This window comes from Mobula birostris, chromosome 9, assembly GCF_030028105.1.
Source record: "Mobula birostris isolate sMobBir1 chromosome 9, sMobBir1.hap1, whole genome shotgun sequence".
NCBI lineage: Eukaryota > Metazoa > Chordata > Chondrichthyes > Myliobatiformes > Myliobatidae > Mobula > Mobula birostris.
This window is the reverse complement of record NC_092378.1, coordinates 8,281,147-8,306,497: the sequence shown is the minus strand read 5'-3', so window position 1 is coordinate 8,306,497 and position 25,351 is coordinate 8,281,147. Positions and strand designations below refer to the sequence as shown.

The 25,351-nt window shown below is 43.7% G+C and overlaps 1 protein-coding gene across 1 annotated transcript in view; it reads right to left on the bottom strand.

The window, feature by feature from the left end:
- Positions 1-6,484, bottom strand: part of LOC140202523 (leucine-rich repeat-containing G-protein coupled receptor 5-like) — a 174,122-nt gene extending 167,638 nt beyond the window's left edge. The window contains exon 1 of the mRNA XM_072267469.1: positions 6,225-6,484. Within this exon, the coding sequence (XP_072123570.1) occupies positions 6,225-6,424 (200 nt within the window). The 5' untranslated portion in view covers positions 6,425-6,484. The remainder of the gene's footprint in view (positions 1-6,224) is intronic.
- Positions 6,485-25,351: the final 18,867 nt, after the last annotated feature.

Here is a 25,351-nt window from a genome sequence, read left to right as displayed (position 1 = left end):
ACTGCCAAGAGGAACTGGTAGAGTCAGTAAAATTACTGTATCTAAGAGTCATTTAGGCAGACACTTAAAATGGGCAAGGCACAGAAGGCTGTTACCAAATGCAGGAAAATGGGATTAGGGTATGCACGGATGTGGTGGCCCAACAGGACTATCTCTATGACTCAAATAAATAATTATGGATTAGTGTAAATAGCTGGATGATGATGATGAGATGGGCTGGATGTCTTTCAAGGATCTTGTGTGATGGTTTGTTAGACTGAACTGACCACTTATTTCTTGCTCTGTTGGACATTGCTCTGTGCTAATCCACAGTTTGCATTTGCCTAATTACAATGGCAACCAGTTACTGAAATAATTCTGCAGCTATAAAACTCTGTGCATAATCTCCTAAATGTGAAAGGTGCATGAGACATTCTTACACTATAGGTTTGTTAAATATTTGCTAACAGTTCCTGGATTCTTTCTTAGCCTCAGGCACTAATGGCATGATAACAAAAGACCAAAGAATTTATCTTTCTTTGCGCGTCTCAGTGTTTGCGGATTGAGCCGTTATTTACTGAAGCGCCTTTCGCTCAGTTCTTGGGACTTCGCCTAGACCAACGATTCCGATCGATAGGTGCCTAGGACGGACTCAGAGTGATTTCACTGGTCGGAATTCGGAGTTTCCCCCAGCGAAGGCGACAATGAAGTGTCGGCTGAGGATCCCGAGCTCCGAAATCTTTGCAACCTGCTACGTAGTATTCCGTGTGGTATATTGATGTTTTCTGTTCTATGATAATAAATCAGAATCAGGTTTATTATCACCGGCATGTGGTGAATTTTGTTAACTTAGCAGCAGCAGCACAATGCAATACATGATCATATAGAAAGAAATTAAATAAATAAACCAATTACAGTGTGTATATGTGTATACTGAATAGATTAAAAATCGTGCAAAACAGACATAATATATATAAAAACGCGAGGTAATGTTCATGGGTTCAATGTCCATTTAGCAATCAAATGGCAGAGGGGAAGAAGCTGTTCCCGAATCGTTGAAGTCAAGTCAAGTCACTTTTTATTGTCATTTCGACCATAACTGCTGGTACGGAACATAGTAAAAACGAGACAACGTTTTTCAGGACCATGGTGCTACAAAACAATACAAAAACTACACTGAACTACGTAAAACAACACAAAAACTACACTAGACTACAGACCTACCTGGAACTGCATAAAGTACACAAAACAGTGCAGGCATTACAATAAATAATAAACAAGACAATAGGCACAGTAGAGGGCAGTAGGTTGGTGTCAGTCCAGGCTCTGGGTATTGAGGAGTCTGATGGCTTGGGGGAAGAAACTGTTACATAGTCTGGTCGTGAGAGCCCGAATGCTTCGGTGCTTTTGCCAGATGGCAGGAGGGAGAAGAGTTTGTATGAGGGGTGAGTGGGGTCCTTCACAATGCTGTTTGCTTTACGGATGCAGCGTGTGGTGTAAATGTCTGTAATGACGGGAAGAGAGACCCCGATGATCTTCTCAGCTGACCTCACTATCCGCTGCAGGGTCTTGCGATCCGAGACGGTGCAATTTCCGAACCAGGCAGTGATGCAGCTGCTCAGGATGCTCTCAATACAACCTCTGTAGAATGTGGTGAGGATGGGGGGTGGGAAATGGACTTTCCTCAGCCTTCGCAGAAAGTAGACAGGCTGCTGGACTTTCTTTGCTATGGATCTGGTGTTGAGGGACCGGGTGAGATTCTCCGCCGAGAAATTTGGTGCTCTTCACGATCTCTACGGAGGAGTCGTCCATGTTCAGCGGAGAGTGGTCGCTCCGTGTCCTCCTGAAGTCAACAACCATCTCTTTTGTTTTGTTCACATTCAGAGACAGGTTGTTGGCTCTGCACCAGTCCGTTAGCCGCTGCACCACCTCTCTGTATGCTGACTCATCATTCTTGCTGATGAGACCCACCACGGTCGTGTGATCGGCGAACTTGATGATGTGATTCGAGCTGTGTATTGCTGCACAGTCGTGGGTCAGCAGAGTGAACAGCAATGGACTGAGCACACAGCCCTTGGGGGGCCCTGTGCTCAGTGTGATGGTGTTGGAGATGCTGCTTCCAATCCGGACTGACTGAGGTCTCCCAGTGAGGAAGTCTAGGATCCAGTTGCAGAGGGAGGTGTTCAGGCCCAGTAGACTCAGCTGTCCAATCAGTTTCTGAGGAACTATTGTGTTGAATGCTGAACTGAAGTCTATGAACAACATTCGAACGTACGTGTCTTTCTTGTCCAGGTGGAGGGTAATGGCAATGGCGTCGTCTGTTGAACAGTTGGGACGGTACGTGAACTGCAGGGGGTCCAGTGAGGTGGGGGGTAGCAGTGAGTGTGTGCCTTTAGGCTTCCGCATCTCCTTCCTGATGATAGCAATGAGGAGAGGGCATGTCCTGGGTGATCACCGTCCTAAATAAGAGACACCGCCTTTCTGAGGCACCGTCGTTGAAAATGTCTTGTATGCTCCGGAGGCTAGTACCCAAGATGGAACTGAGTAATTTTACAACTTTCCGTAGCTTCTTTTAATTTACTTTTAAGTAAATTAGGCTTAAGTTACTTTATTGTTCTTGTACGCTTATTACCACACCTCCTGGACACTCGAACTGGTTTGAGTCTTCTGGGTCTGATCAACCCAGCCCATTGCATATACTAATGCGTAGACGAAGACTAACGTTTATCCAAACTGTGAAGATTGAGGGAAATGAACAAAGCTATCTTGTTATATCTCAATTTATTTTTAAGGGCGCAAGCAAGATGAATTCTGCAGCTGCTGGAAATTCAAGCAACACACATCAAAGTTGCTGGTGAACGCAGCAGGCCAGGCAGCATCTCTAGGAAGAGGTACAGTCGACGTTTCAGGCCGAGACCCTTCGCCAGGACTTAGTTTTACGGGTTTAGTTCTTTATTAAACCGTTTTACTTTTTTCTCTCCATTCTTTTCTAAAAATAAGTCAGCATTGATTCTCATTCTCGGATATATCAATCACAGAGTCTATGTATCGTGCACTAATTTCATTTTACGGGACTGCAAGTGACAAGGTGGCTTTCAGATACGTGACGTTACGGCTTCTTTGCGGCTGGTTCATGGCTGCTGTTCGGTCCCCGAGCACGTTAGGTTCCCGCTCAGCAGGAGCCACACCTTCACCGCTGGAGTCGGCTGCCTTCAGCAGCCCACTTCCGCCAAGTACGCCATCCTTTCCAATTTGCAGTCTTCCATTGTGTGGTCCCGGCACAGGACCTTATGCTTTCCCTGTCTGCCTGTCCGTCAAACTGATGCGGGAGATAATGTGTGACATTATTCACCATATGAACGCAACAACTCGCTCCTTGGGTGAGAATTCTCAATTGCTTAGGGTCTGAAAGAGAAAACACCTTCCCCACGACTGCAATTTCACTGCAATCCATAATCGTGAGACTACAGCGCACACACATTTAAACAAGAATACAGAAAACAATGGGCTACTTATGTATCCCGCCAGGGAGCCAACACATTTATATCTACTTCATCGTGTGCTTGAGGTACACAGGGGAACTGTTGATATATTTCGGCAGAATCAGATTGCACCGACTCTTTCGCGCGCCTCCGTTAAAGAGGAGTATTAGAAAATATAAAGCCGTTCATTATACCACAGAAATCTATGGAATGAGTCATGGTTAGCCCATTATACGCGATTGGTATTTGATTCCATAAGCATTCATTGTCTGGTTTGTTTTAAAAACGCTCCTTTTGTATTCTCAAATGAAGTTAACGAGGCATCTGCCATCACTCGATCTATTCATCACACCCACGTGAGGACAGACCTGATGAATGTCACCGTTCAGATTCCTGGAATACTAACACTAACGTCCAATATTTCTGCATTCTGAGAGAAATAGCAAACTGAGAGGTCAGGCTATTTAGAAGGAACTGCACCCCTCCCAAAGAAAGTGGTAATCTGTTGCTATTATTTTATGGAAAATGTGCTGGAAAAGCCCACTCGTAGGTTCTACAGCGCTGGATTTGAATGATTACGGACTGACCCCGGCGGACCAACAGAAATCACATGAAGCCTGGGACTCAGCCACATTAGCCTCAACGCGTTATGTCTTAACCACTCATAGAACGTATGAGAACTAAACGCAAGCTTCAATCTCATAATTTCCAAATCATCCGAAGAACAGTTAACTTTAATAGAAACGCGAATACGAGAAAATCTGCCGATGCTGGAAATCCAGAGCAACACACACAAAATGCAGGAGGAAGCAGCAAGTCAGGCAGCATCTATGGAAAAAAGCAAACTGTCGATGTTTCGGGCCAAGGACCTTCAGCAGGACTTTATTAGATACTTTTATTTTTCCAGATAAAATTAAATCCCAGTGTAGATACAAAAACGATTGTTGTCTCCAATCTAACAGCTGGCAGTTAACCTTTCCCTAGTCTTTGACTTTTCCAATGCATAACATCACAATTCTTCAGTTTGTAGTATGTTACGAGCCGGCTGCTCTTCGTCTTTCGATTAATTGACCGAGGATTTATTTTAGAAAGGGGTTCCACGTTTCCATTTGTATCTGGTGCTGAATTCTGAAGGACACGTTTGAATGTCTCCAGTGAAGTGTGAAAGATGATTATTTTGAGCTACTGTTCAGACCAGGCCGATCGCTTTCTCTCTCAGTCTCCGTGAAAGTGATACCTCAAGATCAGGAATGAACCCGTGAGGTGGCTCCGCGCGCTCCCGAATCCCCTTCAGCCCTGCTGCTTCGTGAAAGCAGCATTTAGCGGAGAATAACTTTTAAGTTACAAAAGTATACTCCGTTCTTTAAGAACAAAAGGAAACTTTCTCAAAGAAAAATAAACTTTTAAGTTTAATGACCGCCGGCGAAGATTTAAATATTAATTGGTTCTAACTTGCTAAGTGGGTGATTTTAATTTATAATTAAATTCACATTCAGTGCTGATATTAGATCTAATAAATCACTAAGTACAGTATGTTTACTGAGTGATATGCAGAACAGCAACCTGATCTGATAAGATTTCACCGTCGCATCGCAGATTCAAGTCGCTCTTGCTGTATTTGATTTCGCTCCTTCCTCCCCGGTTTCTGTTCGTTCGTGTTCGGGGCAATCGCCCACTTAAACATCGCGGGGTAAATCGAGTAACATGCAGTCTGGCAGAGTCTCGGGGCTGAGAGCATGAATTTCCGGATGATTTCGAATGTTACACATTATCCCATAAATTTTATATTACGAATGTCGACATCAAACAGGTGCAGAGACGCCGCAGATCAGGAGCACACAGACATTTTGTCAGGAGAAAGACCGGCAAGCGTGATTTTAAAAAAAAAATCACGTTTACAGCCGAAGTTGAGGGACATTTCGTGCCCTGCAAAACTGCGACTTGCCTGAACAAGCCGCTCGAAATCGGAGCATCAGAATGCGCTGCAAAAGACCAGTCGATATCGACAGCCGGGGGTCTGCCCTGGCTCTTTAACAGAACATTTCAACTTCAATAGCCCTTTCAAGATGAGTTAAAAGTTACTACCCCGTCCGCCTTCAATACTTCTTCGGTTTTACTCTCACGCCAAAGCATTGAAACGAGTACAAATAACAGCGAATGAATTATTTGTCTTCTGTTCACCAGCAAACAAATCCAGTTCACAACCTTACAACTAAACATCTCTCACAATAATCAATAAGTTTCGGTGTCAAATAGCACAGTTATTGACAAGGTAAGTTCCTTTTGAAAGTTTTTTTTATATATACAACGTGCATTCGTCGCTCAATGGTTACCAACTCGCCGTTTTGGACGCGCGGAACTAATGGCCGTAGCGGGAGGCGAACTGCAGACTGGAGCAAAGTTTGCACTTCTTCCCCGTCTGGTTGCTCGCGCGGCTCATCGACAGCTTCTGAATGGGCCCAACATCGGCAAACCAGGGATCTTGCCCCAATCGCTTCTCCCGCACCCCACACTTGCTTACAGGTGTCACGGTTTTTCGTCCCGCGAGCTGCTTTGACCCCGAATGCTGCTGATTTCAATGCGGTGGCTGTAAATAAATTCATGCAGCTGAAGGAGTCCAAGTTACTTTTATTGCAAAGAGTTACCTGTGAAGTACTATTTTCGGGAGAGGGGCCATTGAGTTAATACTTCATTCATTAAATGCCTGCCATAATTACATTGCAAACCCGGACTCAGCCGGCGTTGCGTATCAAATACACTTACAGATAGCTGGTAAAATTGCTGAGGTTGGCAGGGATCGTGGTCAGCCCTCTATCCGAGCAGTCGACTCGTACGAGAACGCCGTCTTCTTCGCACCGGCAGGGAGACGGGCAGCCGCCTTTCCTTGGCTGGGAGGAGGGGAAGCAGAGCGGCAAAGCCAGCAGCAGGCGCAGGGACAGCTGAAGCAATCGCGGCCGCCTCATGTCTCTAAGGGCAGTCGGCGAAGGGGCTCTGACTCCGGCCACGCAGCCACATGCCGCGCCGGCGCCAGCCTCAAGTTCCAGGGCAGTTGTAGCGTGGCCCCTTTAAATAATCGCCTCGCCCATCTCTGACGTCACACGGAGGCGAGCGCTCTTCTCCAGACCTCTGTCCCCAGCCCTTCCCTGTCCCACTTCCCAACCCACGTTCTCCTGGGCAAAGGGCAGCAGCGCACACGCGTGAGTGGACCCCAGTGTCACCCACCGACCCCGGGGTAGCTGTCAACCACACCAATACAGTAGCAGGTTGTCAATCACCCTGCTAACTCAAAAGAGTTACTCGATTGTTAATAGTCATAGTCATAGCCATACTTTATTGATCCCGAGGGAAATTGGTTTTCGATACAGTTGCACTATAAATAATTAAATAGTAATATGTTAATGCAAACCTAAGCTCGCTGGATGCCTTTCAAAAAATATAAACCTCCTTAGGAAAACTTGAACGATTCCTGAGCACCCAGGACATGCTCTCTTCTCACTGCTGCCAACAGGAATAAGGTATAGGCGCCTTAGTAACAGTTACAACCCCTCAACCATCAGGCTCTTTAACCAGAGGGGATAACTTCACTCAACTTCACTTGTCCCATCGCTGAACTGCTCCCACAACCTGTGGACTCACTTTCAAGGAGTCTTCATCTCCTGTTCTCGATATTTATTGGTGCATGTATTTATATTATTGTTTCTTCTTTTTTGCTTTTTTTTTGCATTTATTTGCACAGTTTGTTGTCTTTTGCGCTCTGGTTGAACGTCCTAGTTGGGCGGTCTTTCACTGATTTTGTTATAGTTATAACTATAGATTTGTTGACTGTACCCACAAGAAAAGGAAACTCAGGGTTCCATATTGTGACATATACGTACGGTGATAATAAAATTTACTTTGAACTTTATTTTTAAAATTTGATACTATCGATGCATACAAGTATAGTCCGTGCATTCGAAACTCTCAAATGCTCCTAATAGTATCAACCTTCACTTGCGTTAAGCGGCTGAGGGAGAGGGAATGAATGTTAAAAAAGGAATAGGAAATGGCACCGGAGTTGTCTCTAAGACATAGTGGGATAAACAATTGTTTTGAAGGGGATGGAGGCAAAGAGTGGTTGGAATGCAAAGTCGTTTTCGGGGAGCAGGCAAAGGTCACCGCAAAACTTTTCACTTTTCGTCTTAAAGCACAGTGAAAATGCAGACACGTCCCATCCCAAAGCGCAGGCATTAAAGCAATATCTGTAGTCTTAGTAATCATGCCTGGACAAAGCAGCAAATACATAAATCACGCAGCACGCAGCAAAAAAATGAGTAGGACGACATGCCATCTCCGAAACTACAGTATCTCCCATTTCCTTTAGCTAGCCAACTTCTCAACAGAGCTCACTCGGGTATAATATCCCGACTGTCCCAGCACGGCATCCGTTAAACGGCTCCTGTCCCTGCTCTCCGTGTTCTGCTGATAATTATTGAGTCTGTTCACACGTTCACATTTATTTAAGTCTGATTATTGAAGTCTGTGCATGTGGCCGTTCTGTTAATTGCAGATTGCTCAGGGCTGTTTGCACAATTGTCTTATAAATTGTTGGTTACTATTGTGCTGTCCGTTATGGTTTAGTCTGGTGTTTTACGCTTGGCCCCGAACCACAATCAATTTTGGTATGTTTTACATACTAGCAATAATTAAGCGATTCTGATTCTGATCAACGTCTCCCCACTACGCCCTTTCGGAAACAAACCGACCTGCCTTTGTCACCTTACCGTAAGCTCCGAACGTTCCGCCGTTACTATTCCTATAACAGTGCGAACGAAACTCACTCGCATTTGAACTGGGGTCGGCTGTTCCGTTCACGAATGAAACCCAGTTTACTCGGGGGCGGGGGGCATTTGAAGATCTGCTTGAAAATGGGCAGGGGTGCTTCCCGAACTTTTATAAGCATCAACAGGATCCCGAATCGTTTGGACTTGGTATCCTCGAATGTCACATGCAATATAATAAAATTAATTAAAAGTAAAGCTAATGGTCTTATATTGCAAATATGCAGTACAACTCCAATACGTCAAACTTATACGGTCAATGATTTCTGTGCTTCTTAAAATTAAATGTATTTTGTATGCTAAATGTTAAATATATTTGAGATGAAATGTCGCGTCTTGAAAGTAAAATACAACATTTTTGTTAATATCTGGATTATACATATTGTCACCTCCGGCGATCTGGGCGGATGAGACCAACAGTGAAGTCCGACGGCCGGGAATACAGTACTGCGACGCTCGGCGGAGAGCCAAGGGCATGATAAGGCACAGAAAGCGTCATGGTCATCCACAGCAACCAAGGAAGAGCCCTTGTGACGCTTGTTTGTATCACTGGGAATGGACTTCTGAGGTCGAGAGAGTGGAACTGCTTAAAAACTCTCCCACACAGGTTTTTTGTCACGTTGGGCACGACGGATAACCATCACACATTGCTACAAATTGCTCCTAGTATACTAGATTTTTAGATATTATTAGAGCAGGCTCTCCGTTAAAAAAAACTGGGATTCTCGTTGAAGTGGTGAAAGAGCGTGGAGCCGGATGGAAGCCTGGCGACTTTGGGATGTGGGATGAATGCGGCGATGGGAGTGGCGTACATGAAGGTGAAATGGAGCGAATGGATGGAAAGGAAGCTGTCATGGATGGAGAAGAAAAAAGCACAATCGGGCACTTCCGACGAAAGACAGCAATCTCAAGAAGGCGAGACGAAGTTTGCCGTGGAAGACTGGGTGGGGGTGGCGAAGAGCGAATCTCACAGAATCAAGACCGACGCTCGGCTGGGATTAGATATACGTCATAAGCACTTCAGGAAGTCCCAGAAAATCATCAGGAAAATGTTGATTTACCACAGCGTGTGCTCATGAAATAGTGGCATCTCAAAAGACGCATCAACTCCAGATAGATGGAAAAAAATATCTCGAAATTAGTCTTGTTAGCATAGAGCAACGGAGGAGATGCTGGAGGAACTCGGCGGGCGCGGCAACATCAACCTTTTGCGCCAAGATCCTTCACATAACTGTCCATTTCCCCCCACAGGTGCTGCTCGACCCGCTCATTTCCTTCAGCACCTCCTTGTCTGTTGTTTCAGATTCCAGTCTCTAGTCTCATCTTTCTGCGATAAACTCTTGCCTGATTGCACATTCAGGATTTCATCCTTTAGTAATACAGTATCTTAAAAAGCAACTAAATCATTGATAAGCATTCAATAATCTCACTGTTTCGATTCTATAACTTAAGGCGGACAGAAAGATATATAATTTATTGATCCCTAAAGAAATTATAGTGTCACATTGGAAATTATAAAATTGTAAGTGGACAAATATACAAATATTAGAAGAGAAGTAAGAAAGAATAAAAAAATAAGTTATCTCAAACAGTCTAACAGGAGGGTGGGCGAGGGGGTCATCTATTCTGTAGGTTGACTCATTATCGAGCCTAATGGCCGAGGGTAAGAGTTGCCTCTCATAACGCTTTTTGGAGCAGCGCAACTGTCTTAATCTATTACTAAAAGTGCTCTTCTGTTCAGCCAAAGTGGCATGCAGGGGGTGCGAAATATTGTCCAGAATTGCCAGGATTTTCCGCAGGGTCTTTTGTTGCATCACAACCTCCAGTGTGTCCAGTTTGACTCCTATAACAGAGTCAGTCTTTCTAATCAGTTTTTTGAGCCTGTTGGCATCACCCGTGTTGATGTCATTGCTCCAGCACACCGCCGCATAGAAGATTGTACTGGCGATAACAGAACATGTGAAGGAGGGGCCTGCATACTCCAAAGAACTTCAGTCTCCTCAGGATGTAGAGGCGACTCTGTTAAAATAAGTAACATTTTAACCAAATCTATAATTTATAATAGACCATTATCGTCCACGTCATGCGACATCATAATAATGATGATGATGACAATAATAAATAATAATCTTATCGAAATTTACATAAAATCAGATGATCAAGATACATCGCTCCAGGCACACAACCTATCCATTGCTGAGTATAAATGTCGCGGGGCCGATTTCTTACCGTGAATATCAATCCGAGCGCACAGTCACCAATGCACATCCATCACAGTGATATAACCACAGTGCATAACTGTCTTAATGCATATCCTTCCAAATACATGTTGTACCTAACCCAATACGTTGTGCATGTTGGATACATTACATTAACAGCCGCCTCAATGCATATTCGGCCCCGTGCGGTACAATCCCATCACATGACCTACAAGGTCCCAGGACCGAGGTGATCCAGTGTCCATTCTCCTCAGTGAATATCTCTGACTGCGCGTTTCCACTCAAAGCCGCCTGCAGATGAAACTCGCATTGTGATACTGCTCTGACATTTCCTTATCAGAGCGGGAAGGAAGGAAAATCCAGCAATCGAAATGTAAACGGCGGTGACGGTGTTTGCATAGCTTTTTATTTAATATGTGAGTGCAGAGTATTTAAAATTCTGGAAGTCATAGTAATTCTTTTCTTGGATATGTACAAAAGGAGCTGTTCCACTCCAAATTGGAAGGTCTGTTTAAAATCTCGGGCAAGAACCTAACCGCGTCAAACTTCTAAGAGAGAGAGAGAGAGAAAAGTTTATTTAATTTCCAATAATCTACGGAGATTAATGACAAAAAATAATCTGCAGATGCTGAGGTCAAAGCAGCGCTCACAACACGCTGGAGGAACTCAGTAGGTCGGGCAGTATCCGTGGAAACGATGGGTCGACGTTTCGGGCCGGAACCCTTCGTCAGGACTTTACGGAGATTAATTAGGCTTCCGCGGCAAGAAGGTATTAATAAAAAAAAATCATTTTAGATATATTCATTCTAAATACGATTTAATCGAGTTTTTAAAGTATTAACCTATTTGTTATTTGTCCGTCTTTGTTTAGATGTTTCACTTTCTGTGGACGCCTGCAAGAAGATGAATCTCAAGATAACATAGAGTGTACGTACTTCGATAATAAATCTCACTTTGACTTTGTCTTGAGAAGGTTCAGTGGAGAGAGTCGTCTGTAAGTATATAACAACCAAATAATGCGGGGCACTAAATACAGTATAGCGTTTTGGCTCATCACACCTTCGGCCTCGCCGTTAGAGCCACCAGAGACATCCACACCCAGACATGCCCCAGAGCCCCCTGTACGTTTCCTTCCTGTATTAAGCATTTCATTGTTCCCAGTCCTGATGAAGGGCCTCGGCCCGAAACGTCGACAGCTTCCATAGAAGCTGCCTGACCTACTGAGATCCTCCGGCATTTTTGTGTGCTGTTAATTATGTATTCGTTGATATCTTGCCAAAACTCGTACTTTGATATGTGAAGTTAAGGTTTAAATGTTTAGAGGTTTTGTCTGGTAGCATAGCGGTTAGTGCGACACTATTACAGCTCGGGGCGCCGGAGTTCGTAGTTCAACCCTGGCATCATCTGTGTGGAGTCTGTATCGGTGGAGCCGGTGGACTGCGTGAGGTTTCTCCGGGTACTCCGATTTCCTGCCACAGTCCAAAGACTTAGCAGGGGTTAATTGGTCATTGTAAAGCGTCCGGTGATTAGGAGATTGGAGATTAGTTAAATCGGAGATTGCTGGGAGGCATGGCTCGAAGGGCTGGCAGGACATATTTTGCTCTGCATCTCTATAACTAAGTGAATAAAGTTTAAAATTTTAGAGTTTTTTGGTAAATAGAATGAAGATTTATCCGTACTTGGGATGAAGCCAAACGGTGTTAAAAGGCACTTAGCTACCAAGGTTCCCTCTACTTTGGAAAGTTGTTATTCGTGCCACTTCTAAATCTCAAGAAACTGGTAGATATGCCAGAATATATAAATCTTGAGACTCAGGCATTGCGACTGGCAAGCTATGAGAAGCAGGCCGGTAAGGAAAGATCATTAGAAACTACGCAAAAAGAGAAGCCAAATTAACACATGGAAAATAGTTTCTACCTCAATGTGTGAAATTAATCACCACATTGTTACGTAAAAGGGCTTTTGTTCTTCGCTTTAACAATTTCCCATTTAAAACTATATTGGAATAATGTTAAGAGATTATGACAACAGATTTGATTAATGTTATTAACATTATTTCTTTACACGTGAGCTTGCAACGTGTCTATGTACACACACCAGACCAACAAACCGTCCAACAGAACGAAACAAAAATCCATTGATTCCATATTAAAACAAACCACAGGAGCCCAGTCCATTTTGCTCTATCACAAAAATATTTAAGCATGAACAGTATACAGTATAGAAAGAAAGCGAAAACTAACGAAATTAAAACGAACTAGCTAGTCCTGAAAAAGTGTTTCGGTCCGAAACGTCGAGTTTATTAGTTTCCATAGATGTTCCCTGATCTACTGAGTTCCCCCAGCATTTTGTGTGCCCAGCTAACTAAATACACGTTCTACAAAAGATTTCTTAAATTGAAATTGCATCACCTAATTCACACAATTTAATCCGGATTGTCACATGTGCGACAATCCGCGGGAATTATTGGCGTTTAGAAAATATCGAATCTGCTTTGGGTCGAATATATTAGATGTGTTGTTTAATCAATTTGTATCAATAGCGATTTACAATTTTACTTTCGATCATTTTCTAACTGAACAAAGGAGAAGGGAAATGGTTGTGACATCGCACAATCAAGTATTTCTCTGTCAACTAGACGCATAACTGCAACAATGTAGCCCCGAAAATAATGTCCTGAATGTAGATGGAAGTTTACATTTTCTTTATAACTCCGTTCGTGGGAATGTGATAACATCCAGGTGCTGGATACGATACAATGCAGCTTGCAGATCCCTGCTGGCTCCAAGACATTGTCCGCAGCTCTCCAGTTATGAAGTGGAAGAGGTAACGTTTCTCTATTGGATGACTGATGCCCTGAGCATTCAGCGATCTGCTCTGTTAATTATAAGGTTCTTGGTAGACAAAGACCTCGCACCTGGAGTAATGTTTCCAGGATTAGTCATTATTTCTCCTTTTTTTTTAAAAAAAAGGTGTGTAATTTGTTTCACGTACCGGAGATGACATAATTTACATTCCTACTACGGAAGGACACTGAGTGAGCAATAGGCTGAGAGCGAGCAGGCAGGAGGGAAGGTGCCGAACTTCAGTGGAATGTGTTCCTGGGACTGAGATAATGGGAAGGTCCTGTAGCTTTGTGCAGTTTGTTGTTTTTTTGTACAATGCCCTCTCCTTTGTGAGTTGCCTTTTCAGATCGTCAAAGAACCCTTCTGTTTTCACGGGACTTGAAATCTAAAAATCACCTGGTGGGACCCACTAACAGCAACTGTTAGAAATGCAACCTTGCCCGATACCGTTAAAGGCGACACGTTTATGGCATCTCTTTAAATTGCAACATTTATCGTTTCAAGGGGGATTGCTTTCAACCTAAACTGTAATGAAATACTTAATAGATTATCATCATTATTTCATAAAATTAACCGTGATTTTAATTCCTACAGGGGACCCCGGTAACACCCCAACCATAACCCAGTTAAAATTTCAGAGCACTGGGCAGGCGAACGCTATTTCATATACAACATGCACCCCCCACACCCCACACCCCTTGCTGAAGTTATTGCGTTGGCTTGAAGTTTTAAGATGCAGTTGGCAAAAGAAGCCACGGATAAGAAACACTTTCCCCTCCCCCGCCCGCATTTTCGTCTTTCTCACACAACCCCATCGCGAGGGGCAGGACGTCGAGGGGAGCACACAGCCCATCGAGTCTATGCAGGCTCTCAGAGCAATTCAATCAACCCTCGCCCCCTTCCCCCACACAAACACACCCTGTAGTCTATTCACTGTCACTCACATTCCTTAGCCAAGTAGCCACATTACCCGAAAAAAATAGCTGGATAAATTTTGGCAATCCTGAATCCATCAATCTGTAAGGAAGCAAACTATAAAATCAAAATATCACGGGTGCTTTAAATTTGCAACACAAAAATGCTGCAAATGTTCAGCCGGCCAGCAACTGTGCGGAGAACAATAAACTTAACTTTGACCTCAACTGGAACCGTCAGCAATGGCACAAGGCGGGGGTTGGGAGTGGGGGTAGGGAATAGCCATTAGCGTCAACAGATCGGGATTCAATCCCCGCCGTTTTCCCTGCGACTCTCTGGACTTCCTCCAGTTACTCTGGTTTCCTCCCATATTCCAAAGACGTATGGGTTAGGGTTAGTGAGTTGCGGGCATGCTATGTTGGCGACATTTGCGAGCTGCCCAGCATGATCCTCGCTGATTTGATTTGACGCAAACTTCGTATTTCGCTGTATGTTTCGATGTACACGTGGTAAATAAAGCTAATCCTTTTCTTTACCTTTTAAAGAAATTGTTGGATTTAAGGCTGAATCTGTAAGGCTGTACTGTGCTGGGTCAGAGAATTAACGTGTGCTGACTTCATTGGAACAGTGTATGAGGCCGGTGGTAGACAGGTCAGAGTAAGATTGGGCAGGAACGGGTTCACTGACCTGAGGTGTTCTGCAAGCTGGGCGCCCTGACTCTGATTAGTCACTTGCGTGCCTGACACCAGACTCCCAAACAAACTGCTCTGTTCCTTGCACTGCCCTGGGAGAAGACCGACAGAAGAGATGAAGTTTCAAAGCTGTGTTCAACGCTTCCTCCAATAATTCAACATCCCCCACTGATTCCTGAGAATCTCTGGTCATTACCGTTCAAAGTGGCAATGGAGCTTTTGGGATGGTACTAGGAGGCCCCGTTTCAGGAACACACACACACAAGTGGTAGAAGGAACACAGCACCTCCCAAACTACCATCCACCTGCCCTGTCAGTCATCTCGTCATCCCTGAGTAGACAATCCACAGTTCACACTTTGGCCTCATGGCACAAGATTAAAAGAGGAACATATCCAGTGGATAAGCAGGGAGTTTTTTTCCCCCAAAAGGCAGAAAAGGCAAGTATGGGGAGGGTATAATTTTAAGGTGATTGGAGAGAAGTTTTTGTACAGAGAATAGTGAGTGTATGGAATTCTGTGCCAGGAGTAATGGTAGAGGCAGATACTTTAGGAGCATTAGAAAAATTCTTAGATAAGACACATAGACACATTCCTCCAAGATGCAACACAGAGTGTCATAGGAAGTCATTCCTGCCTGTGGCCATCAAACTTTACAACTCCTCCCTTGGAGGGTCAGACACCCTGTGCCGATAGGCTGGTCCTGGACTTATTTCATAATTTACTGGCATAATTTACATATTACTATTTAACTATTTATGGTTCTATTACTATTTATTATTTATGGTGCAACTGTAACGAAAACCAGTTTCCCCCCTGGGATCAATGAAGTATGACTACAACTATGACTATGACTAGATGATAGAATAGGGAGACACAACTGGAGTGGAAGCAAGGAATCCTCAATTCCAAGGGGCTGCCAAAGACGTTTGTTCACCCCAGTGCAGAGAAGAATAGCAGTATTCTCCAGAAAGCAGTTATGAAACTGTTTTGGCCCATGAGTTCCAATATGTCACATTCTGCAAAACAATTTCACTTATGAAAATATAATCACACCCAAGTCTCCCAAATGAACTTCAGTACTCCTATAAGTCACGAATAGCTGCCAGAAGGTTTTATTGCCCTTGGCTTTATTTATCAGTTTTTCCATTCATTCTCCCCAGTGTTGAATAGCAGTACTTTTCAGGATGTAAAGTTGAAACTCATAGATGCAAAGTAAGTGGACTTTTTCCAGACAATTACCTTTCAAGCATAAAAATTGCTGGAAATGTTGAGGTCAGGCAGGATCTCTAGAAAGAAAAGCCATTAATGTGTCAGGTCATAGACCCTTAGTGATGGGTAGAATGAAAACAAGTTAGTTTTCAGTAGCAGAGAAAATGGGGGAGGGATGGTTCAAGCAAAAGGAATATCTCTAATAGGGTGAAACCAAAGGAATTGATGTTACCCTTAGAATCAGATTAGGCATTGCAAAACTAGCGAGTGTGGGACATGGCCAGCAAGCCAGACTAGAGCATAGAACATCACAGAACACTACAGGCCCCTCCACCCATGATGTTATGCCAGTCTTTTAACTGACTCTCTGATCAGCCTAATTGTTCCCTCCTACATAGCCCTCCCTATTCTATCACCTATGTGTAACATTTAAGAGTTTCTTAAATGCTGCCAATTTTCTGCCTCTATCATTACCTCTGGCATGGCATTTCATCCACTCCCCACACACTGTGTAAAAAAACATACCTCTGACATCCCTTCGATACTCCAATTGCCTTAAATTATCCCCTCCTCATATCAGCCATTTCTTCCTTGAGGAAAGAGTCTCTATCTATCCGCTCAGTAGTATATCCCTCTTATCATCTTGTACACGTCTATCAAGTCACCTCTTATCCTCCTCTCCAAAGAAAAAAGTCTAGCTCACTCAACCTTTTCTCTAAGACATACACTCTAATCCAGGAAGCATCCTGCTAAATCTACTCTGCACCTTCTCTAAGGCATCCACATCCTTCCTATAATACTTTTAAACTTTACACTTTATTGCTGCCGAACAATTGGTACTAGAACGTAAAATTATCACAGAAATATTTGATTCTGCGCTTCACACTCCCTGGATTACAAATATTAAATATTAAAAATAGTTAAAATTAGTAAATATTAAAAATTTAAATTATAAACCATAAACAGAAAATAGAAAAATGGAAAGTAAGGTCATGCAAAAAAAACCCAAGTGGCAGGTCCGGATACTTGGAGGGTATGGCCCAGATCCGGGTCAGAATTTGTTCAGCAGTCTTATCACCGTTGGAAAGAAGCTGTTCCCAAATCTGGTTGTATGAGTCTTCAAGCTCCTGAGCCTTCTCCCGGAGGGAAGAGGGACAAAAAGTGTTTTGACTGGATGCGTCGTGTCCTTGATTATCCTGGCAGCACTGCTCTGACAGCGTGCGGTGTAAAGCGAGTCCACAGACGGAAGATTTGTTTGTGTGACGTGCTGCGCCGTGTTCACGATCTTCTGCAGCTTCTGAACAAAGCAACCAGAACCAAACACAAAGCTCTGAGTGTGGTCTAACCAGGGTTTTAAAGAGTTGGGTCATTACCTCACTGGTCTTGAACACAATACCCCAGCTTCACTGATGGAGTTAGTGAAATTGAGGCAAAATGATGACAGATTGAAGCAACCAGCTCTGATCCATACAGGAAGAGAGAGGTACCTTTAGCTAGAGAATCCAATACTGAGTCAGAAGGGCTGCAATATGCACAGACAGAAGATTAAGTATTATGTCCCAGGCTTGTTCTGGGCCTCATTGCAGCCTAAGTGACACAACACAGACTGGGGAATTGCTTTGTTGAGCACCTTCCCTCTGTCCACTGCAAAGGACAAGATATCACAGTGGCCACCCACTTCAACTCTGTCAGGTCTGTTCTTGGCCACGATGAGGCCAAACCCAAGTTGAAGGAGCAACACCTCATGTTCCGTTTGGGTAGACCCAAACCTGGTGGTACAAACATCAATTTCTCCTCCCTCTACCTCTCTTCTTCCATTCCCCATTCTGGTTACCCTCCCACCCCCTTCTCCCTACCTGCCCATCACCTCCCTCTGATTTCCCTCCTTCTTCAGTTTTTTTTCATGGTCCCACTATCCTCTCCTATTAGATTCCTTCTTCAGCCCCTACCTCTTCCACGTACCACCTCCCAGCTTCTTACTTCATTCTCCACTCTCTCACTCATCCCCTTTCCACGCACCTATTACCTGCTAGCTGTTAGTCCTTCCGCTCCCTCCACCTTGTTACCGTGGCACCCGCATCCTTCCTTTCCAATCCTGACGAAGGGTCTCGGCTTAAAACGTTGACTGCTTATTCATTTCCATAGATGGTGCCTATTCCATAGGTACTGCCGAGTTCCTCAAACATTTTGCTTGATCCCTTCAGAATATTGAAAAGAAAGGAAGGGGAATATCTGTACAATGAAATCTTTCTGAGGAACTGGAAAAAATTGCGAAGGGTAATCCATTGAAACTGGAGTGTGGTGAGGTGCAAGATGAGGACTATGGTGTGTTTGTACCTGCTCTGTCAAGAGGGAGGGGGCGAGAGCATACAGGCAGAAAATAGAAATATGTAGTCAAGAGCTCTGCTTGCTATGTTAGAGGGAAAGGCATAGATCGGGAAAAAGGAAGTGTTACAAGGATCACCCCTTGTAATAATGATCATTGAGGCACAGAGAATCCGTATTTACCGATGGGTAACTTTTATTGTCCCGGCTAAAAAAGCATGTGGGTTCACAAACTAACTACCTGTGTGCACCCCACTAGAAACCCCTCCCCCCTCCCCCCATGAACAGTCAATGAAGAGAAAGGATATTATCTGGGAAAGGAGCCAATGCTGTCCAGGTGTTCCTCATGGCCCATGGGGTCCTCCTTATCCGCGATGGTCGGTCTCTGGTTGCTGGAGGGTTATCACCCCTGTGTATTTGGAGCTCCTGACTCTGATAGTGCTCCTCGTCAATTGAACTGGTGGATCTCCATCCCATTGGCTGAAGGTCACCTGACTTACCTGGGTCATCTTCTTACTGGTCATTGTACAGGGCTACAACTAACATTGCTTCATGGCTCTGCCCACCCCAGCCTTGTGTATTTGTCTCTTTCAACCCTGACTGGTCCAAACCAGTTAAGTGAGACAATCCAGACAAGGTCTAATGAGATTACAGATTGCTTCTTTGGTGGGTCTGGCATTTTACGTAATAAGTAGCTACTCATCTGAGAATGGCCTCAAAATTAGCAGGTCATTAGTGGTCGCCCCACTATAGTAAGGATGTGGAAGCATTGGAAAGGGTACAGAGGAAATTTGCCAGGATGCTGCCTGGTTTAGAGAGTATGCATTATGATCAGAGATTAAGGGAGCTAGGGCTTTACTCTTTGGAGAGAAGGAGGATGAGAGGAGACATGATAGAGGTGTACAAGATAATAAGAGGAATAGATAGAGTGGATAGCCAGCGCCTCTTCCCCAGGGCACCACTGCTCAATACAAGAGGACATGGCTTTAAGGTAAGGGTTGGGAAGTTCAAGGGGGATATTAGAGGAAGCTTTTTTACTCAGAGAGTGGTTGGTGCATGGAATGCACTGCCCGAGTCAGTGGTGGAGGGAGATACACTAGTGAACTTTAAGAGACTACTAGACAGGGATATGGAGGAATTTAAGGTGGGGGCTTATATGGGAGGCACTGTTTGAGGATCAGCACAACAATGTGGGCTGAAGGGCCTGTACAGTGCTGTACTATTCTACGTTCTGTTATTACTGGAAGCTTCTTGTGTCCACATTCAGTTGCTCTGATTAGATTATGCAGGAGCAATATTCAGTTCAGAGTCCACAAAATAGGGGCAAACAAAGACAACTGGTTTGTCTGCCTCCCCTGTCCTTGATTAGACTGTAGTTTCTTCTGGCCAACAGAAGGCGTGTCAAATGTTTCATCAGCAGAGCACCTGTGATGGAAATGGAAGGACTGCAAAAATGTTCTTGAGGAAGAGTATGAGGAAGCATAGTCATGACAGCTGTGGAGTTTGAGGGCTTTTTATAGATATTCATGGTGATCCTTGAGATGGTAACGGCAAGGTCCAGAATAGAAGAGCCAGAGGTGGAGCACATGGAGGTGAGAGCAGGGTAGGATTTGGCAGCAAAAGTGACCACATTTGAGTTCTGCCTGATTGTAGGAAACAGAAATGATGTATTCATTAATGATGTAGTACTGAAAGAAAGATCATCCCATGTGTCTCACAAAAAGACAGATCCAGGTGAGTACCCATAACTATGTGTTTGATTTGGAAAAAGTCACTGCAATTGAAGGAGAGGTTGTTCAATGCAAGGATGAGTTCAACCAGTCCATTATGTCTGTTGATGAATGGGAAATGGTTGAGCCTCCCCTCAAGAAAAGGCAGAGGACCTTCATGCACTCCTGATGTGGGATGGAAGTACAAAGGTATTGTAAGTCTGTGGTGAAAATGAACTGGCTGGGACCAGAAAACTAGAAATTAATGAAGTACAGTAATGGAGAGCATTCAAAGTTTTTTTAAAAAATCAGTATCTTTAAAAAATTACATTATTTGAGCCATTTGAGACATACTGCAGTAGGTGTCGTATGCTTGGGAGGAACAGATGACTCTTCACCCGTGTTCCCAAAAACTGGGGTTTCTCACTCATTTCTCAGCCTGGTGTAAAATTAAATAATTGAGACTGATTGATGTGACAAGACAGCAACTCCATTATCATTATTCAGCAGCATGCTGGAAGGTAAATACAATGGTTCTGCCTTTATTCTAGTTGGATTTCCATTATTCTAGTGAAATACTGTTCATAATTGTCTTGAGAGAGTTCAATACCTCATGGCTCAAGAATACCTCATGGTTTATTTTGCACAACTATCCTGTCTTCCACTTAGTTTCTTATAGACTATAACAACATTTAATTCTCACAATTGAAATAAAGTATATTCTTTCAATTAGTTCTTTTCAAAAGGTGCTTGCCTTTCTCGTTATTTTCTCTTCACTCCACTGTTTTCATTTTTCTTTCCACTTAATTCTAATTTGACTCCAATTTAGCCCAATTTCTTCTCCATCACTCTATCGGTTTCATTTTCTGTCATTTTGTTAAAGAGAAAGCTCATCGGAAAAGATAAGAATAGTTCAAGTCCAAAGAAACTTAAGAAAAGGATGTCCATGGATCAGCAAGGTTGATTTATTTATTGAGATCGAATGTGGAATAGGCCTTTTGGGCACTTCGAGCCACTCTGTCCGACCATCTCCCGATTTAACCCTAGCCTGATCACAGGACGATTGACAATGACCATAACCTACCAACCGGTAACTCTTTGGACAATGGGAAGAAACGGGAGCACTTGAAGGAAACCCACACTGTCACAGGGAGAACGAACAAACTCCTCATAGGCAGCAGCAGAAATTGAACCCGGGTTGCCAGTACAGCAAAGCATTGAGCTAACCACTCTGCTACCATGCTGCCCAAAGTCACAGAAAGACATAGAAAGTAGTCAGTATGATCAAAGGAACATTACTTTACTACATGGAGGGGGGTGAATGTTAGAGGCCCAGTTACAGCTCACCTGGCAGCTCAATGACACTAACTATACTTTATACTTTATTGTCACCAAACAATTGATACTAGAACGTACAATCATCATAGCGATATTTGATTCTGCGCTTCCCGCTCCCTGGATTAGAAATCGATAGTAAATATTAAAAATTTAAATTATAAATCATAAATAGAAAATAGAAAAATGGAAAGTAAGGTAGTGCAAAAAAACCAAGAGGCAGGTCCGGATATTTGGAGGGTACGGCCCAGATCCGGGTCAGGATCCGTGCAGCAGTCTTATCACAGTTGGAAAGAAGCTGTTCCCATATCTGGCCGTACGAGTCTTCAAGCTCCTGAGCCTTCTCCCGGAGGGAAGAGGGACAAAAAGTGCATTTGCTGGGTGGGTCATGTCCTTGATTATCCTGGCAGCACTGCTCCGACAGCGTGCAGTGTAAAGTGAGTCCAAGGACGGAAGATTGGTTTGTGTGATGTGGAAAGTATCTTGCAAGGTATCAGTGTTTGCGGCTGGAGCACGGGTTTCTAACCTGGGGCCATGGACACCTTGCTTAATGGCATTAGTCCATGGCATGAAAAAGGTTGGGAGCCCCTGGGCTAGAGAGATTCATAGGAAGCTAACAAAAAAGATCAGATTTTATGACTGGTAAGGAAGGCGGAATGGCTGATTTCAATTTGTTGAAGGTGGGGTTTATAGGCTTGGAAAATTTACTTCTCAAGCTGCCAAATTTGACAGGAACACACAGTTAATGAAGGAAAATAGAAATGGGACATAACCATATCAGTTCAAAAATACATTTTTGAAATGTGAGGAAAGGCAGAAAATGTTGACTTTGGATGAAAGATTTATTATGGCAATACTTGAGGCCGAGGCGCAGAAAATAAGGGTTTACGCAACCCTTACAAAATTCTCTAAAGAATAGATTGTTGCAGATGAGGATCAAAGTGTTCAATTTATTGAGGACAACTAAAAGAAAGTTGGATAGACTGTACTTACTTACTGCCAGCTATACTGCTGGTTTTTAGGGCAGCAGTGAAGGTCCTCCATCTCTGTCTGTTCTTGGCCACTCAGATGTAGAAAGATAATTCATTGCTGTTTCTGTAGGAATTTTATTTTACCAGTCAGGGTTCTGAGCCCTGAACTGAACCACCAAACTTGGAGGACCAATGGACCACTCTTAGTCTGGCCTCTACCCTTTGACCTGTTTGGCGTGGGTGACTCTACCAAGAGCCAAAGCATAAAGTCCTGACTCCAGCCAACAAAGCTCTCTAGGTTAATGAGACACACGAATGTCCAAACCACAACAAGGTTGTGGTCCTCTTGGAGGGGAGAGACTGTGAGGGACTGCAAAAGGAGCAATTTTTCTACAATCTTTATAGATTCTGTGACTAATGGCAAGATTTACTAATTAGAGCTAGGCCCTGCAAGAATGAAGTTTGAAAACAGTTTGACCCACAAAGATATAAATTAATATGTTCTATGGCAATGACATTTGATGCTAGGAAAACAATTAGTTCTGGTATTTGAATGGTAGTTTTACAATAACACAGAGCGTTAAAAGAATACTGTTATTAATATCAGCCAGATTTGTATTATTCTATCACAGATTTATTTAATTTAATTATTTATTTTTTCCTGCTGCCGATGTTGGATTCAAATTCAGCAGCCCAGGTACTGGATTTCATGTTGGTACTTGATTGAATAAACGAGACAGGGTACTCAGGTGTAATTGTGTCTTCATTTGAATGTGAAATATTCTGCAGATTGTTAAATTGCCATTATAAATCTAAGTCTGATATACATAATGGAAATGTGTTGCTGTAAAATCATTCATATTGATGTCTCTGCAATACCAGCGAATAATGAGAAATGGTAATTACACTATCAGTAATTTACAAAGTTAGTTTCTATTATAACACTGGGGATTGGAATTTATTGTGGAAACTGATGGTAAGTACATCCAGATGCAAGTTTTATATATGACAAACAGGGACGTTTTCTATTCAGCTCTTAATCCTATTCCAAAAATATGTTTAGTGCACTCTGAAGATTATTTATGATTTAGGGCAAGTTTTGGCAGGATAATTAAATAGAAATGTTTTGAAGCCTTGAAGTTTGAAGGAGAAACTCATAATAAATAATTGTGCATTGCAGCTCCGAGGCAAGGGATGGGGTGGAAAATATTAATTCTGCCAGACCGAGCTGAGTTACTTTTCTTTCTTTGTAGAATTGCTGATGGACACTTCTTAATAATGCATGTTTTTTTTGGTTGTAGCATGTTCTTGATAAGAGGAAACAAATTGGAGCAGGAGGCAGAATGGGAGAAGGAGATAGTGTTTGCTGTCTACTTTAAACATTGACAGGAGGAGCACACAATTGATAAAGAGGAATAAAAATAAATAAATGCATGACACCTTTGGAATATGGATCCACTGATGTTAGTTGGATTTAAGAGCATATTAGAAACAAGAGTCGATAATTTAAGACGTATTAGAAATAACTTAGGAAATGTTAGAAATAAGAGCCAATAACTTTAGACATATTATGCCTTGCTGCCTTGCTTGTTGTTTTGCATGTGCGAAGACTAGGCCTCAAGGCATGGGGCCACTGGTGGGAGCGAGGGGGGCTTTGGCACCGATGCACCCCACTGTGTTTGCTCAGCGGGAGACAGCCTGTATTGTGGTCGACTGTAGATTGATGGTGCGCGCAGATTTTAGGACTTATTGCCTGTTTGTGATACCATTTGAGCCTGCTATCTTGTGCAACACACATCAAAGTTGCTGGGGAACGCAGCAGGCCAGGCAACATCTCTAGGAAGAGGTACAGTCGGCGTTTCAGGCCGAGACCCTTCATCAGGACTAACTGAAGAAAGAGCTAGTAAGAGATTTAAAAGTGGGAGGGGGAGGGGGAGATCCGAAATGATAGGAGAAGACAGGAGGGGGAGGGATGGAGCCAAGAGCTGGACAGGTGATTGGCAAAGGGGATATGAGAGGATCATGGAACAGGAGGCCCAGGGAGAAGGAAAAGGGGGAGGGGGGGAAAAAGCCCAGAGGATGGGCAAGGGGTATAGTTGGAGGGACAGAGAGAGAAAAAGGAGAGTGAGAGAAAGAATGTGTGTATATAAATAAATAACGGATGGGGTACGAGGGGGAGGTGGGGCACTAGCGGAAGTTAGAGAAGTCAATGTTCATGCCATCAGGTTGGAGGCTACCCAGACGGAATATAAGGTGTTGTTCCTCCAACATGAGTGTGGCTTCATCTTTACAGTAGAGGAGGCCGTGGATAGACATGTCAGAATGGGAATGGGATGTGGAATTAAAATGTGTGGCCACTGGGAGATCCTGCTTTCTCTGGCGGACAGAGCGTAGGTGCTCAGCAAAATGATCTCCCAGTCTGTGTCAGGTCTCGCCAATATATAGAAGGCCACATCGGGAGCACCGGAGGCAATATATCACCCCAGCCGACTCACAGGTGGAGTGTTGCCTCACCTGGAAGAACTGTCTGGGGCCCTGAATGGTGGTAAGGGAGGAAGTGTATGGGCATGCGTAGCACTTGTTCCACTTACAAGGATAAGTGCCAGGAGGGAGATCAGTGGGGAGAGATGGGGGGGACGAATGGACAAGGGAGTCGTGTAGGGAGAGATCCTTGCAGAAAGCAGAGAGAGGGAGGGAGGGAAAAATGTGCTTAGTGGTTGGATCCCGTTGGAGGTGGTGGAAGTTACGGAGAATAATATGTTGGACCCAGAGGCTGGTGGGGTGGTAGGTGAGGACCAGGGGAACCCTATTCCTAGGGGGGTGGTGGGAGGATGGAGTGAGAGCCATGTAC